This window comes from Coffea eugenioides, unplaced genomic scaffold (assembly GCF_003713205.1).
Source record: "Coffea eugenioides isolate CCC68of unplaced genomic scaffold, Ceug_1.0 ScVebR1_625;HRSCAF=1331, whole genome shotgun sequence".
Lineage (NCBI taxonomy): Eukaryota > Viridiplantae > Streptophyta > Magnoliopsida > Gentianales > Rubiaceae > Coffea > Coffea eugenioides.
In genome coordinates, this window is record NW_020864481.1 from 6,678 (window position 1) to 24,578 (window position 17,901).

General features: G+C 35.2%; 2 protein-coding genes across 3 annotated transcripts; one reads left to right on the forward strand and one right to left on the reverse strand.

Moving 5' to 3' along the window:
* Positions 1-445: 445 nt before the first annotated feature.
* Positions 446-5,621, forward strand: LOC113758650. 2 transcript variants are annotated; one of them, XM_027301418.1, is made up of 4 exons: positions 446-730; positions 909-955; positions 4,820-4,973; positions 5,258-5,621. In XM_027301418.1, exons 2-4 carry the CDS (start codon positions 917-919, stop codon positions 5,446-5,448), a joined length of 384 nt encoding a protein of 127 aa, XP_027157219.1. In that variant the 5' UTR covers positions 446-730; positions 909-916; the 3' UTR covers positions 5,449-5,621. The 2 variants fall into 2 exon arrangements, with proteins under 2 accessions (XP_027157219.1, XP_027157220.1); XM_027301419.1 differs by having other exon boundaries at positions 464-730; positions 5,188-5,350.
* A 3,706-nt stretch (positions 5,622-9,327) lies between these two features.
* LOC113758652 (disease resistance protein RPM1-like) lies at positions 9,328-12,122 on the reverse strand. Its single transcript, XM_027301420.1, has one exon. It carries the CDS (start codon positions 12,106-12,108, stop codon positions 9,328-9,330), a length of 2,781 nt encoding a protein of 926 aa, XP_027157221.1. The 5' UTR covers positions 12,109-12,122.
* Positions 12,123-17,901: the final 5,779 nt, after the last annotated feature.

The following is a 17,901-nucleotide window of genomic DNA, read 5'->3' on the forward strand; positions in this document are numbered from 1 at the left end:
GTCTTATAAACGACCAGCTCTTTATGGCTTTCGTCCATCATAGAGTCAGGAGTACCCAATTTTCTTAAATTGGGTACTTCATTTATCGGAAAGCATACAAAATAAACACATCGGTGTTTATTAAAAGAACCCCACTTTTCAATGCTTTCGTCCGATTTCGCGCTTCTTCCTTACTACTATACATACTGTGTTTAGCTTATCCGCCAAGCTTCGCGCCTTTTTTCCCTGCCCTTACTTCAGCGTACGACCCCCTCACTTTGGAAGTTGCCTAATTTAGGCACTCCACATTTTACATTTGCAGTTGTAATCCCCCAACACCCAACAGCCCTCCAGGTTGCAGGTAAAGAAACCCTTTACAGGTGTCCATCATCCACACTTCCCCTATCATTTGTGGTCACAATCATACCGCAGCAACTTTCCACACCTCTTCTCTGATTCCTAAACATACTGCAGCAACATCCATATAAATATCCTTTGCCATACAGATTGCAATCCATTAACTCAATAATACTGGGAATGAAACACCGATAGACTCAAAAAAGAGTGGCTGAAAAATTTGTGACAGCAAAAACAGAAGAAAAAGCAAAAGAATCGGAACTGAAAACCAAGGAGGAGCTGAAGCCCTGGGAGCAGCGCTCTGTTGTGATCACCATTCCTCGTTTTGACTACAACGCCTCTTCTTCTCTCCTCAGTCATTCCCACTCCGGATTCCTCATCACCTGCCCCATCAGTAAGGCCTCTCATCCCATCTCTTCTGTCCAGAAAGTTATGTTTTTTTGTTATTTTTGTACTTTATTGGCATTTATTTATGTAATTTGCTTCTGGGTTTTTTGAAAATTTTCAATTTGATTGTTTGGGATAGTCCGGGCAGTGTGGTGATTGATAAAAATGCTTCCTTTGTTATGTAGAGAGGGAGATGAGTGCAACAAAAGAAGCCATGTCAATTTTTGAAAAGGTAATGAATTCTGCTGGTTTTGTCTCGTCAGTTCTTTGGAATAATGTCACAATAAGGAAATTTTAGACATAAAGAAAATTCATGCTGACTTCAGAATCAGGACAGTTAAATTGGTTTAGTGAACTTGGTTTTATGGGATTCTTAAATTCCGGGCAAGGTTGGGAACTTGGGGTTTTTGTAAGTGAACAAGACTGTAGCGGGCTTGAATTACCGATGTAATGTGTTTGCAGCTGTAATTGTTTTGGTTTAAGATGAAGAGTAGCAATTTTATGGAATAGATGTTTGAATGATTAAGCATAAGTAAACAGCAAATGGGATGGCAACAAATTGATAAAACTGATGAAGTTTGGAGAACTGGGTGAGCTATGCAGAAGGTAGGCACAGGCATGTTGTGTTGTTCAAATGCAACAGGTGTTGATGGGGGAAAAACAAACTAGCTAAAGTTGTTTACCGTTTTAAACGTGATAACTTTTTGGAAATGAAGTGTAATGCTAATGGTCTTCATTTGTGAGAATAATGGCAAAATTATGCATGCAACACTATTTCCATCTGTTGAACTTAGTCTAGGAAAAACGTTGATGATTTTTGGGTTCTAAACTTGATTAAGATTTCAGTTTGCAGACAAACAGAAGGATAAGATGTCAATTATCCTGCCGATAGGTTATTAACATCTGAGTCTAGTAGCTGGCTTCAAATTTTTTTTCCAATAAATTTTTCCAATGATCTTCCACTTCATCCATTTATTTGTAGCCTGTGCATTTTTGGGTCACAGATTAGTATGGTTTAGTCCTTGTTTACAAGTCTTATTCAACATGTTTTGCTTACACACTGTCATTTGTCACTTGGTTCAATCAAGTGACTCTGCTTAAGTCTGCTGTGCCTTCTTGAGTAAATGACATGATCTGACATCCAAAATGCAGCACTGGTTAATCACTCACAGCTTTCCAGTATATATATATATATATATGACTTACCAATTTCCTTGAATTTGAAGAGGCTTATGGATACATAGTAACCTTAGCTTAGGCTTGAGCACATAACTGATACAGGTTAAGCACAAATTCACCTTACTAATACGGAACCTTTGCATTGTTTTCTTTGAAAATAAATCATAAACAACAGATAGAAGATATGCAATATTTTCTGCCGTAAGAAAAATTTTTTAAATATAAAAGCAATTTAATAAGTGTATTGTTATATTTCTCTAAAGAATGACATGGTCTTAAGTGATCATATTTCTGGAAGGAGAAGACTGTTAGTCAAATTTTGTTTGGCATTTGAGACATCAGATATTATATGCACGAAATATATAGCTGATTGCCAATCATCTATTTTGAGTTCTCAAGAAATAGATATATAAGCTTCAGTTTTGCTTTTAACATTAAAAAGGCATTCTTCGTTGCAGCAGCTTTGGATAATTGTCTTTTATTCATACCTAAAGGGACTTGTGTAGGCATGAGATGTTGCACTCTTCTAGGGCCCAAATAATAAGTGGACAATTTAGAGTTAGCTTAAAATCTTGTGGCAGACAACTTGTTTGGAATTGTTTTTGGATATATTTACACCAGAGGCCAAGCGTTGCTGAGGCTTATCACTATGTGAAAGAAATGAATGAGTTTCAGTTATATTTGAAGTCCTCTCCAAAGCCTGTATCGTTTTTATTTCTTGGACCTCTCTCGTTGCAAAGGGAAGACAAATGATAAACCAACTTGGAGAATGGGGAGGTGTGCATCTGGTGCTTGCAAGATTCTATTCTTTTGACTTCACGGAGTTTTTATAAAAGCTGTGTGTGCTGAATGTTTTCTTAGGGCTTCAAACTGATGTTGATATATTGATACATTATGCGTTCCATTCGTTTTTTATGAATGCCATCAATATTCACGACTGATGCAACCAATGAAGAGTTTAAGGGAAGAGTAAATTTTAATATTCTTGGGAACTTGGCTGAAGATCCAATTTACCCACTTTGAAGAATGGGTAATCTTTTTGGGATCTCGATTATTTATTAAAAATTTAAATTCTACATATTTCAGTAGACTTAAAATTTATGGTCCTTTAGTAGCTTATGGGTATTGGGTAAACTGACAGTGGAGGACACTTCGGCCATTGTTTGAGACCATAGGCTTATTCGTTGACTTTGTTGGAAGCGCTTTTAATTGGAATGTTGGGATTCATCACCTCAATTTCCTGTCATAAGATATTCTGGTCCCCAGGGCTGAGCTGAAGCCCAGTTATTGCATGTACTATTGTACACACACCCCACAGACCCAGGTTTGTTAGGCCATCCATGAAGGAGTTATTTAAGTTATTCACTGGTGAATTTTTTATGCATCTTTGTCTTGGAAGTGATGTCCTAAACCTTTGTGTCATATGTGGCTTTCTTCCTGACATTTTACTCTCATCTTCCATTGCATGTGGTAGTTTCTTTTCCCGTCCTTGAATATACACCAATGTGAAAGTAAGAGTTCAACCTGTCTTCCCCACTGTCAAATAACATTCAGTGTTAAAAGCTTGTGTTCAAATTTTGTGTGAATGAGTTTGCTGCTTTGAGGACTATTAGTTAAAAGAGTTCAGGACATTTTTATTGATCAGCAGCTTGTGTAAGTCAGAAGCTATTTTAGTGTACTTCTAATGGATTTCAAAAGCTGGGGAAGTGTTTTGTTATCTGGGCATGGGTCTTAAGCTTGAAGCATGCTCTATGTTGTTGGAATATTGAGTTGCTGAATTTGTGCACTAAATAGGGCTCTAGGATACAATCGGTGCAGAAAATTAGAACAGAAGTAGGGAAGAAGAAATTTAGAAACCGTTGCGTCCATGGGGATACTATTTTGTACCAGTTCTCCTTTTCAAACTGCCAACATAGAGATCTGATACATCACTCCTACAGTGGACAACCTTGCAGATTCTCCAAATCTCATGTTATTTTCATATGCATCAATAACTATCTGTATTCTTCTACTTCCATCAGTTGCAGCTATAGAAGACTTTTATATCCTGATTGCTGATTGAAACTTGAAGAATTCCATGAGAACAAAAATATCTGCTACCCAATCGAACTATTGACTTTTAAAGATGAGAATCCCTCTGAATCCTCCTATGGAGATAATAGAATTATGTGTCAAATATAGATAATCTTTTCTTACTGGCTATTCTATGTAAACTGTTTTCTCTTGGAAAATAGTGGAGAAATGAAGTGAGTCTGGCTAGCTGGTGGTGATCTATCGTCATTCTTTACTTTTTCTTTTCATTAATTTTTTTTCAAAATTTGATTGACTTTTAGCACTTCTGATCTTAGAACAATGCTTCTTTCTACAACTTTTTTGCTAACCCGGTTCTATCTTGATAGCTGTATTAATTTATGAAATCTTGGTTAAAAGAGTGACAATTAGCACAAGGATAATCAGAAATTTATTGTACAACAGATGGTCCAGGGGCAGAATACTCGAGTTTGGGAGCAATTCTGACATAATTGTTTGATATGATTATTAGTAGAGAAATTGCAGTTTAATGAAATGTAATTCTTGAAGATAATAGCTTATGGCTTTTATATACTAATGCTACTGAACTTGTGCAGAATCAGCATGCATGATATTTCTTCACCATCTTTTCTTTTTTCTTTTTCTTTTTTTTATAGATGATCTGATTGATTCATCCAATTTCATATATCTGAACTATCTCAACGGGAAACCTGCTTGCATCTAAAAGGTGTAAAGTGTAGAAATCAGCTTGGTGTCTTGTTACCTGTAATTGCAGTACATTTTCTTACATACCTTGTTGTGTATGTAAAACTAAATAAGTTAATTCAAGTTGCGTTTATGTTCTGTGAGATGTTGACCAGTTTATACGATTAAATATGCTTTGCAGTATGTCAGATCTTTGAGTATTCTAAATGCTGAAGGTTCTGAAAGTTTGGATGAGAATATGTCAGCTAAGAAGAGGAGAATATCTGTAAGTACAGAGGAGGAACTTGGCAACAGTTTGGAGAGGAAAGATGCGGCCGATGACTTTGGAGAACCTGGTAATAGTTTAAGTCGGTATTTTAGTTTATACACATGCTCGTACAGATAAATTAACATGTATGACAACCTGCAAATCTACAAAAAAAATGAAGAGGGTGGGGATTTGTCTGTAAGAACAGGTAATACGACTTGTATGCATGAAAAAATAAGAACAAGTTTATTAAAACAACTAGAGCCAGAATATAATGGAAGATTCTGAAGTTTTTTTGTCAGTGGCTCTTTGGCTTCTTTACCTTTTGGTTCTGAGCCAGAGACTCCACAACTAGAGCAAATTTTGCACCAGGGCATGTCCTGCTTGGCATGGTTATATTTTTTATGGCAAGATTGAGTGCTGTGACCGGCTTGATTGAGAAATTCATCTTCACGGGCTTAAGAAGAGGGCAACGAGCATTGATGGTCAACTTCACTGGCCTGCTCATCCTCCTCTTTGGAGTATCTGTTGGCTTCACTGTTCTTCTTCCAAGAAGTTATTAAAGAAGTAGTCATTGGAAAATCTTGTAATGTTTGGTTATATTTATATATAGTTTGGCCCAATATTGCAGCTAGACTAAACATTTTGTTAGAGTAATGATTCCCATGTTTGTTACAAGTGTTCTGAGTATTTGAATAGTTTATTTGGTCAAATAGTTCTTTTAAAACCTGCATTTTATGCATGAGATTTCTGACATTGGCATATGAACTTTTTTGGGACCATTCGAGCAGGAAAATGGCCATAAGTGCAGGTTTGAAAATAAGCTACTAGCTAGTAGATCAAGTTGATGGTTTGAACAACAAAATCTTGCCCCCTTCAATCTGCAATTTGGCTATGTCAAATCAGTAAACTGTCAAGTTAATTCTGAAAATTTCTTAAAGCTCTATAAAAATGCTGGTATACAATAATCAGTTTGTGTACTGGTCAGTGAAAACTCAGGTCTCAAAAGAGCTCAATCAGATGAGCAGAACTATGCCTGTGTATCTCAATACATGACAAAAATTTATTATGTGTTTCATAGAGTTAATTGAAAAGTATGAGTATTTTTCTAAGTATTTTTGAAATCTAGGAAATATGGAGTGTTTTGTATGATACGTGAGAACGAGTCTTATATAAGTACATTACAAATGCCTGCTAACTAGGACTAAGAGAAAACAAAATGAACAAACTAATATATTCAAATCATTTGCCCGTATTACATCCCTTCTTTCTTCAAGTATACTCTACCAGAAAAAAATCAATTCAGATTAATATCCTACCCCTATTTTTTTCCACTAATTGCCCAAATAAATTATTGTGGATATAACAAAATGGTTCATTATTGTAGAATATAATAAGATGTTTCCACCACTTGTAAAACCTACCAAAGATATCCATATTCTAAATTTCAAATTTTTGCCTACTAAGCATTTCATCATACTAAAAGAAAAAATCACTAGGCATTTCATCATACGGAGGGTGCTATATTTGTTCATATTACTCGACAATCAAGATTAACAAATTAGATCTTTGTACAAATTGCTATGTATTAGATTAAGAATTAATTTTGTATAAATGAAGTTCCGAGTGAATTTACTTCATTAGACTATATGCTCCTCATTTGCTAAAAAAAAAAAAAATCTCTCAAGGAAAAACATATGGATCTAAGATGTTAAAAGTAGGGGAAAAAATGAGGTAAAGAACTAGTGTTGTACCATGGAAGTTCACGTACATTAAACATATAATTCAAAAATGTGTTTACTCAGAAATATAAAATTACTTGCTACAAAAACTCAAAAGATTCCCATATATATTAAACACATCCCGCCCAAATTGCCTTTGGTCATGGACAGCCGATTGAAGTTTGGGATCATTTGCCACCATTACCCTCATTTGTGCATTAGCTCAATAGATATATTATAGAGTGCAACTCTTCCATCAGTTTTACATGGCCTGTGGTGTCTAATCGCATGAAATGAAACATGTTCATTGCAACCCTGTCAAGTTTCTGTGTTGTGATAATGACAGAGAATTGCTTAGAGTTATTTACTTCAAAAATCGAGGGAGGATTCAAATTCAATTTTGGAAAACATCGATCCCAGCATTAATGGCGTGTTCTCAATCACATTGCTTGGCCCTTTGGGGTAAAATCAGATGAAGATCTTACATCATGATGAAATGGAGTTTATACATTTCAAGTCCAAGAACACAAGCGCCATAACAAGTATAGTTGGCCGTTGTTGCAGAAGTACTACAACAAGTACAGCTAAAACAAACGACCAAAGGAAACAACAATTTGCAACCAAAAACAAAACATATCAAACACAGGAAGAACGAAGAGAAATGCCAAAGGTGATGAAGGCAAAAACTCAAAAGACCACGTAAATACCAAAACATGAAAAGGAATGATCATAATTTCCAAGAGGATTGACAACCTTACTTTGCGAAATCCCTTATTTTGCCATGACAACCTTCAAGTCTGGACTTTGGACTTCAAAAGGTGTTATACATCCAAACTAATTTCACTAACTGCTTCATACACTTCAAAATTAACTTAATGAAGACTGCCTTCTCTGTTTTACTTAACCAGAGCAAGTTTGATGGAGCCAACTATAAAAAACTATTTCGAGGAATTGAAGGTGATTGTAGCTATTTCATGATATGATTTGATACAAATGTAGTAAGCAGTAGAAAGGAAAAAGTAAACGAGAACTCAATGACATAAAGGGAAAAGCTAGTAAGCAACCTGAGACCTATAGAAGAGATGAGTTGACTGAATATCAATTAATGTTGAAAGCTGCAAAGAGTTGTCTCTTAGCTTCTCTTCTCTTAGAGGAACTTGCCTTCCCACCGACCATCAATCCAGTGACCAATGAAAACTTCAGGGATATGAGAAATTGTCTGATAATCTTCACTTTGTTTATCCAAATTCCGTACTTTGTGCACTAGCTCATCAGACATTTCAAAAAACCCCAGAGATTCAAGTCCGGTCAAGTTTTGGATGCCCGAAGGCAACTCTTGCATTAGTTTGCAATCACCTAAGCGCAGTTTTCTGAGGCTAGGCATTGATTCCTCTTATTTTTTTTATTATGTTTCTTGATTGCAACTTTTTGTGTGCGAGAGGAAACCTATGCATGAGTACAGGTCAAAGAAAGTTCAAAGATGCAAGTAACGTATTATAATTTCCTTTTGAGTAAGGTGACTGTAATTTGACTTCAATAGAAAGGAAATCAGCTGTGAATGAGTTTGGATAGTGTTTTGTGATATCAAAGCACTATCAGTCAAATTTTATTTGAGAAAAATATACATACAAACTAAGAATATAGAAAGAAAAAAAAAAAAAGGAACACTGAACCTTCAGTTGGGACTTTGGACTTTGAAAGGTGTTATCGAAGCTTTACTAATTTGACAAACTTCATCTTTTATGCTTCATACACTTTGATCTTGTTTTTTCTTCGGTAGATAGATGCTCTGTTCTATGTCTTGCTGAACCAGAAAAATTTTGATGGAGTTAACTGGAAAAAGAAAATCTAAATCCATACTTGTACATACGCATATTTTGAGGAATTGAGGTTGATTGTTACTATTTCAATATGAACTTAAGTCAATGGTCTTTTTTTTTTTTATCATGTTTTTTTATTGCAACTTTTTGTGTGACAGAGAAAACCTATGCATGACTACAACTCGAGTAAGGTGACTGTAATTTCACTTCACTAGCAAGGAATAGTGTTTTATGATATTATTTTGCATGTTTTCTATTGACATATCAGTCAAGTAATATATTTTACAAGTTTTCTTGCATTATGTTTCTATTCTAGGAACTGATGGCACTTGCATGTGCTTACCAAACCTGTTTATTGACTAATGGCACATTAATCTCTGGTTAAGGTTGAGACCAGGGCAAAATCGCCCTTAGCTTCTGAAAAATTGTTTCATTTGCAAATTCACAATTGAGAAACCAGCTCAAGAATAAAATCATATGCTATAGGCATGCATTTCTAAGATCAAGAACCAAATTTCATTCAAAAGTTGTTATACATACAAACTAATTTCACGAACTGATTCATACACTTTCAAATTAACTTATTGAAGAATGCCTTCTCTTTTCTGTAGTAGGTGCTCTGATCTATGTTTTACTTAACCAGAGCCAGTTTGATGGGGCCAACTATAAAAAGGAAATCTAAATCCATATATATGAACACACACTATGTTCGAGGAATTGAGCTATTTCATGATATGATTTGATACAAATGTAATAAGCAGTAGAAAGGAAAAGGTTAACGAGAGCCCATGAAATAAAAGGAAAAGCTAGTAAGCAACCTGAGACTTATACAAGAGATGAGTTGACTGAATATCAGTTAATGTTGAAAGCTGCAAAGAGTTGTCTCTTAGCTTCTCTTCTCTTAGAGGAACGTGCCTTCCCACCGATCATCAATCCAGTGACCAATGAAAACTCGAGGGATATGAGAAATTGTCTGATAATCTTCACTCCGTTTATCCAAATTCAGTACTTTGTGCATTAACTCATCAGACATTTCATAAAACCCAAGATATTCAAGTCTGGTCAAGTTTTGGATGCCCGAAGGCAACTCCTGCATCAGTTTGCAACCACCTAAGCGCAGTTTTCTGAGACTAGGCATTGATTCCTCTTCCACTCGCACCCATTTCAGTCTTGTTAATTGCCCGAGCTCTAAGTCCTGGAGTTTTCGAAATCCTCCAACCTTAAAACATATTGTCTCCCCTTCATAAGCACGATAGAGAATAAGTGATACCAGATTGGGCAAATGTCCGAGGGAGCCCATTGCATTCTCATCTTCTCCCAACCTACTATTGTCCAATACTAAGGTTCTCAAGGATTGAAGTGATGTCACCCATTGCGGTACTCTCTCTAAACGCCCCTTCAACATCAGACGTGTGAGGAATTCAAGCTTTGGAGAGATGGAATGTTGGAGATCAAGGGTCTCATCTTCTTCAATACAGGAGATGGACAACTCTCGAAGGTTGGTCAGCCTCAAGAGGGAGGAGAGCAACTCCTTTCCATCTTCTCTTCTCAGCTTTGTGATGGCTAATAGTCGCAATTGCGTTAGCTTTCCAACCTCCATTACTATTTTATCACTGTCTGCTTCTATACCATGCAGCTCCTCCAAAGAAATAAGCTTTCCAATTCCAAGTGGACATTTACAGCCCCAAATTGCATACTCAGTTGAATAATCACCCCGCCCGCCTAACAAAAGAGAATGGAGTTTTCTTAGCTTTAGAATTTCCACAGGCAACTCTGTTACATTCGTTCCCATCAGATCTATAACTTCAAGGTTTTGAAGCTTCCCAATAGATTTTGGAATAATTTTAACTCCAGTTCTTGCAAGATTAAGATACCTGAGATGAAATAGTTTGAAGACTTGCTTTGGGATGCTGTCCAATTCAGCTCCATACAAATCCAACACCTTTAGCAACTTGGGGTCACCACTTAAGAACTCGGATAAAAATGTAGTTGTGAGAGGATCTTCATACCCAAATATTACCAGAGACCGAAGACACTTTAAACTACTAAATTCTTGCGGATTATCAGTGAAGTTGTGGATTGCTAGGTGTCGAACTTTTTCAGGCCATCTTGTGTAATACCTGGTGGCTACAGTCGTGAAGTCCTGCTCTTTGGATTTTGAAACAATGATTTCACGCAGAAAATCGTGGAGACCACATGTATCCAATCTGCCATGGTCCAATGTGGATTTAACTTGGATTAAGCTTCTGTTGATGAGTTCTTTCATATATCCCATAGCAATATCAGTGGATGTTATTCTTTCTTTCTCTTCTACAAATCCTAGTGCAATCCACTTCAGAAGTATAGATACCACATCAATTGGATAATCTTCAGGGTAGATGCTTAGATACAATAGGCAGCTTTTAAGATAGTGAGGCAAATCATTGTAGCTAAGTAAGAGTACCCTTTTGATTCTGTCAAGCTTACCACTGCCATCTGCCTCGCCACCAAAACCATGAAGAATCATCTCCCATTCATCTGTCTTTTCCTTGTCCTTCAGAGCCAAAACACCACCTATTGCAACAATTGCAAGCGGTAGGCCCTCACATTTTTTCAGTATTTTTTTAGCAACTTCTTCTAGATTTGGAGGACAGTTATTGCTCTGAAATGTTCTATTGCAAAACAGAGTCCAAGACTCTTTATCAGAAAGAGGCTCCATCTTATAGACGAAGTCAAGTGATCCTAAACAGGACGCAGAAGCTACATCGGCTATTCGTGTTGTCAATACAACACGGCTAGCAGTAGTGCAGTCAGACAATACACATTTGATAGCTTCCCAGGCATCTATACTCCACACATCATCAAGGACAAGGATGTACCTTCTTTCTCGGAGGAAGTCTCTGACAAATTCACTCAGCATAATATCATCCATGAATTCCACTTGGGGAGGGACTGGCTGTCTGATTTCATTGTACAACTGTTGGATCAGGTTCTTGATGATGTCCCTGAACTGAAAATTTTGAGAAACAGTTATCCAGGCGTGGCTCTGAAATCGTTTCTTCACTGCAGCGTCATCATAGACTTTTTTCACCAGGGTAGTCTTCCCGAGTCCCCCCATTCCCGCAACCGAAACTACTTTCAATTGGGAATGGTCATCAAGGATTTTTGAGATGAGCTCTGCTTTGGGCTTATCAATCCCAACAAGTCGAGCTTCTTCAATGAAGAGTGATTGAGTACGAATGCCAAAATCTGGATTCACCTGGCGAGAAGAGCTGGAGCCTCTTTCTTGAGTACCATATTGGGACGGGAACCTTCGACGCCTTTCTGAAATGTCTCCAACTCTGGCCTTGATGTCTTTTATCTCCAAAGAAATTTGATGGCGAGCTTTCAGATTCTTTATTGAGTTATAGATCTTTCCAGCCTTGCCACAGAATCCGTCCTTGTAGCCACGAGCAAAGCGGAAGGTAAAATCATCGAGAACATCCTCTGTATCATAAGCAACTTCTCGAACCTGCTTTAGCCATTCTTGGAGTTGAGAATCATTGTCTTCCTTTGCTTCAGCTTCTCTGAGGAAAGACTTCATGCTCCCGAGTTCATCTTTGATGAATTGAACATCTGATTTAAGCCCCCCCAAAAGTGTGATCTCTTGGGAAAGCAAGGTTGAGAGCTGGTTAATCAAAAAACCTACAACACTCTCTGCCATAATGCTCAGTCAAATTTCTCAAGAATCAGTTTTCTTATCAAAAAAATTTTGAGAGTTGTTTCAAATTTCAGAAAATATGCTGTTTTTCTTTTTCTTTCTTTCTTTTGTAGTATAGAGGATGCGGTTTATATGAGCTAGCAAATTCTAGAATTATATGAATTTGAAAGAATAGCTGTTCAAGAATGATATGAATTTGGGAATGTATGCTTTTTTTGCCCTTTGTGGTATAAACAAGGAGTTTTATTTGGCATTTTGGTAGTACATATCAATAGTTATTGTAGTCAAAAAGTGAAATGTCAGTCTACTCAAAAGAAAAAGTATACAGAGCATAACCTAAAAAAATAGGTAAAGAATAACTATTCTCTTGGGCTAAGAAAGGCATAGAGAAAATTTTGGATTTCTTTTGATTGTTTAAATTGGAAAGGAAGGTATTTGTCATGTGGAATCTAACAATCTTCAGATAATGTTCAGCTCCCTTCTAATGTTTTCATAATTTGCCCCAAAAGAAATGGCTAGCTATGATTCTAAGTAAAAGTAATAGATAGGAAAAAGAAATATGTTGTCCCTAAGATCCAACTTACTTTAGTAGAGATGATAATCATATAAAAGTAAAGTCCTTGATTTGCCTCTTATGCGTTTCCTTTATATCTTCTCGCTTACAAGCTTTGGGAAAAAAATGTCTTTTTTGTTTTTTGGGCCATAAAGGATGTGTTTTACATGATCTAATCAATCCAAAAATGATACTAATTTCAAAGAAGATTGTTCTTGAAATTGGCACTTTGGTAATACTTGCAAAGTAACATAAATTCATTGTAATGAAATAAAGAAAGATTTGCCTACCTGCAACGAAAAGCATATTGGGCATAACCTAAGAAATGGGCAAAGCATATTAGAATACATATATTCTCATGCTAAGAAAGGCAACGACAAAATTTTGATTAGTTGAGTAGGAAAGCAAGGTATTTGTCATAGTCAATCTAACAATATTCTCGAGAAATGTTCAACTCCCCTTCTATGTTGTTTTGATTGGCTTCCAAACATGTAGCTAAGATTCTAAATAAAACCAGCTGAAAAGAAAAAGTTGACAAGGAAAAGACCACATCATATTTCATTTCAAATGCCAATGGAAATTGGAAACTGAACTATTTGGAATGTATTTGAGGAAAACTTTTATGGGCAGTTGCAGAAGAACTTGTACATGAGAACGTGCTTTTTTGCATAAAAGTCCTCTCTCTCTCTCTCTCTCTCTCTCTCTCTCTCTCTCTCTCTCTCTCTCATTTTTCTGATTTCAAATATGATCACATAATTATATAAATCTATATAGTTTTATATAAAATTGAAAATGAGTAGAAAGTAACTCCAATCATATTGAATGACCTAAATGCACTCTAAGAAGTGTGTAATGAAGTTATAATATTTATTCAATCGTCCTACTATTTCATGTATGCCCACAAAATTAATTTTACGAAAAGTTGTTCCTCCCCTTTCCCCTACCCCACCCCCCAAAAATTTATTCCACACTTGAATAAGTGCAATACAAGCATTTCAAATAACGATTCTATGAAGACTCTTTTATGTCAAATTTTTACTATACATAAAATTATGGTGGGGATTATGTGAATATTTTGAAAGGTTAGGCTTTAAAGGAATCATGTGGTGATAGATAAAACCACATGAAGCACATAGTTATTTACCATTTATCCTAGTTATGGATTTTGTTTGCAACTTGTTTTTGCAATGCATCATTATGACTACCGGATTATAAGATGAGGCATTTTCTTATTCGGCTGAAAAGTTTTCATATGTGAATTTACTATCAAGAAACTAGCTTCAAACGTCTTTTTCTTCTGGCACGGATGTTATGAGATCAAAAAGATGTTCAAAATCATAATCTGAAACTGACGTCCGGCTTCCAACTCTAAAATGAGCAATGCTTGTAACTTCATACAATTTCTAACAGTGTTTAGCATTTGAGTTTTTAGGCACAGAATCTGCAAAATAATGATGACATTGACCAACATGTTGCTAAAGATTAAAAGAAAAAAAATTGAATGAAGATGCTTTTGAAGAAACGGACGATGAGATTGTGGTCATGGGTTAGTTATGCCTGTCAATGGATTAAAACAATTTGATTTTGGCCGTCAGTTATTGGAATTTTTCATCAATGGTTCTATATTTGCCTAAAACCATAAACTTTGTGGAGAACATTTTTTTTTTTTGGTCAAAATATTAAGGATCATTGTGGTGCGCAAGCTAAACATTGGCCAAAACTGCGTTTCTTCCTTATTTCACTATCTCTTCTTTGATTTTCTCAAAAGAATAAACCTTTTGAATTGATTTTTTAAACAATCGAAAACATCTTCCTTGAACTTATTTTTTCTTTGCTTACATGTGGAGAAAGAAGAGAAATATTTGAATACCTTCTATTGGTGTTAAGCTTAAGTTCTTTTCATCAATTTTCTGAACTACCAATCTCAATTAAAAGGAAAAGACTTCTTCAATAAACCCTACTAAAACTTGCATACCTAGCCTCAAAAGTAATCAAACTTAATCTTCTTATCAAACTAGATAGAGAAAAGAATATGCTGTCCCCAAAATCCAACTTACTTTGGTAGGGATGATAATCAGGTAAAAGTAAAGTCCTTGATTTGCCTCTTATGCCTTCCGTTTATCTCTTCTCACTTTCAAGCATTGGGAAAGAATATGCCTTCTTTTTTCATCTATAAAGGATGCATTTTACGATCTAGCCAATCCAAAATGATATTAATTTCAAAGAAGATCATTTTTGAAATTGGTACTTCAATAATACTTGCAAAGTAACATAAAATCATTATAATGAAACAAAGAAAGGTTTGCCTACCTGCAACGAAAAGCATTTGAGCATAACCTAAGAAATGGGCCAAGTTTATTAGAATACACATATTCTCATGCTAAGGAAGGTAATGATAAAATTTTGATTAGTTAAGTTGGAAAGCAAGGTATTTGTCATAGTCAATCTAACAATATTCTTGAGAAATGTTCAACTCCCCTTCTATGTTGTTTTGATTGGCTTCTAAATGTGTAGCTAATATGCTAAATAAAACCGGCTGAAAAGAAAAGGTTGACATGAAAAAGACGATCTACAAATTATAATGATTTTAGCATGATAATAACCACATCATATTTCATTTCAAATGCCAATGGAGATTGGAAAACTGAACTATTTGGGGTGTATTTGAGGAAAACATCTATAGGCAGTTGCAGAAGAACTTGTATACAAGAACGTGCTTTTTTGCAGAAAGTTCCCTCCCCCCCCCCCCCCCTTCTTCTCTATTTCATATATAATCACATAAGCATATAAATCTATATAGTTTTATATAAAATGAAAATTGAGAAGAAAATAACTCTAATCATAACAAATGACCTAAACGCACTCCAGGAAAGCGTGTAATGAAGTTATACTCCCTCCGTCCCACTTTTATAGTCTTGTTTTCCTTTTTCGTCTGTCCCAAATTGTAGTCCACTTTCCCATTAAGAAATGTAGTAATCTTTCAAATTGTCTAAAATACCCTTATTAAATATCTTGTTATTAATACATTGTTATTAAATACTAATCCACTACATTGAATACATTGAACTTTTCCAATACTAACCCATTAGCTGTAACTGATATTAATTGGCACTCTTCGTGATTAGCATAAGGGTATTTTAGGAAATTATTAATCTAAATTTATGTTTCCAACCAAATTAATTACACTTTCTTAATCTGTGTGAAAAAAAAACCAAGACTAACAAAACGGGACGGAGGGAGTAATATTTACTTAATCCTTCTATTATTTCATATATATCTACAAAATTCCCCAATAATTTTATGAAAAGTTGTTCCTCCCCTCTTCCCCCTTCCCTCCCCCAATATTTTGTTTGGTACCTGAATAAGGGCAATACAAACATTTCAAATAACGATTGTAGGAAGACTCATTTATGTCAAATTTTCACTTTATATAAAATTATAGTGGGGATTATATGAATATTTTGAAAGGTTAAACTTTAAAAGAATAATGTGGTGATAGATGAAACCACACTAAGTGTATAGTTATTTACCATGTATGCTAATTATGGATCTTGTTTTTGCAATGCAGCATTATGACTGCCAAGTTATAAGATGAGATTTTTTCTTGTTCGGCTGAAAAGTTTTTCATATTCGAGTTTACTATCAAGAAACTAGCTTCAAACATCTGTTTCATATTTCACACCACTCCATCCCACTCTCGTTGCCCCATCTCTCTTAAAAGCCTCAATGTTCACCGATCACGAAAATTGCATATTCAAAAGTCCAAAAGTGTTCAAAGCCACATTTATCATAACCACCAGTGCAAGACTTCAACAGGTAAAGGCATTTGCCAGGGGCCATCTACCATAAACGTTTGCAAGCAACTTGCAATGGAGTTTCTTTTCCTTTTTTAAAAATCTACCATATGAACAAAGTACTAGAAATATGGCACAATTATCACAAATAAATAGCATGCTTTTCGTTTATATAATATGAACTGTTAGTTACATGTTGTTTCTTAGCTATCTTAATTTTTTCTTGGTATAATAGATTTGCAAGCTAATTTTTTTTGGTTTATTTGGGTGTTTTTCTATTTGTTTTGGTAGACTTTGGACCCAAACTTCTACTAAGGTTATGAAGTGGTGTCTTTGAGTTCAATAACACATCAACATGCATCAACGAGCATTGTGCAAGTAAGAAGAAAACTTGATTAATCACTTAATCTTATATTAGTTTGACAAGTCACTATTGTAACTTCATACATTTTCTAACAATGTTTAGCATTTGAGTTTTTAGGCACAGAATCTGCAAAATAATGATGACATTGACCAACAAGTTGCTAAAGATTAAAAAAAAAAATTGAATGAAGATGCTTTTGAAGAAATGGACTATGAGATTGTGGTCATGGGTTAGTTATGCATGTCAATGGATTAAACCAATTTGATTTTTGTCAGTTGTTCTATATTTCCCTAAAATCACAAATTTTATGGAGAAGATTTGTTTTGGTCAAAACATTAAGGATCATTTCGGCGCACAAACTAAACATGCTTTTGAAGAAATGGAAGATGAGATTGCGGTCATGGGTTAGTTATGTCTGTCAATGGATTAAACCAATTTAATTTTGCCCGTCAATTATTGAAATTTTTCGTCAATTGTTCTATATTTGCCTAAAATCACAAATTTGATGGAGAAGATTTTTTTTTTCTGTCAAAATATTAAGGATCATTTTGGTGTGCAAGCTAAACATTAGGAATCAAACTGCGTTTCTTCCTTGTTTCACTATCTCTTCTTTGAGTTTCTCGACAGAATAAACCTTTTGAATTGATTTTTAAATAATCCTAAACATACTTGTTGAACTTATTTTTTCTTTCTTTACATGCGAAGAAAGAACTTCATTTAAAAATGGAAAGAAGAATAATGTTTGAATAACTTCTATTCATGTCAGGCTTAAATTCTTTTCATCAATATATTCTGAACTACCAATCTCAATTAAAAAGAAAAGGTTTCTTCATTAAACCCTACTAAAACTTGCGTACCTATAGCCTCAAAAGTAATCAAACGAAATCTTCTTATCGTAATCATGACTTAAGATGCACGGAAAGAAACCCAAGAATCACGAACGCATGAACACATTGTAAATCCCAACTAATCAAAATCTGGTAGAGTTTTAACTACAGGTTCAATACTTACAATGCAAACAATAAGAAGAACCTAAAAACAACCCTTCATATTGTGTAACAAGGTGGTACCTATTGGAGTTCTCT

Bases quoted from the DNA above. Each gene is read 5' to 3' on its own strand.
- LOC113758650 (XM_027301418.1), top strand. From the start codon at position 917: ATGAGTGCAACAAAAGAAGCCATGTCAATTTTTGAAAAG. The intron at 956-4,819 runs GTAATGAATTCT...TATGCTTTGCAG, and splicing joins CCATGTCAATTTTTGAAAAG to TATGTCAGATCTTTGAGTAT. The intron at 4,974-5,257 runs GTAATAGTTTAA...ATTTTGCACCAG, and splicing joins CGATGACTTTGGAGAACCTG to GGCATGTCCTGCTTGGCATG.
- LOC113758652 (XM_027301420.1), bottom strand. From the start codon at position 12,108: ATGGCAGAGAGTGTTGTAGGTTTTTTGATTAACCAGCTCTCAACCTTG.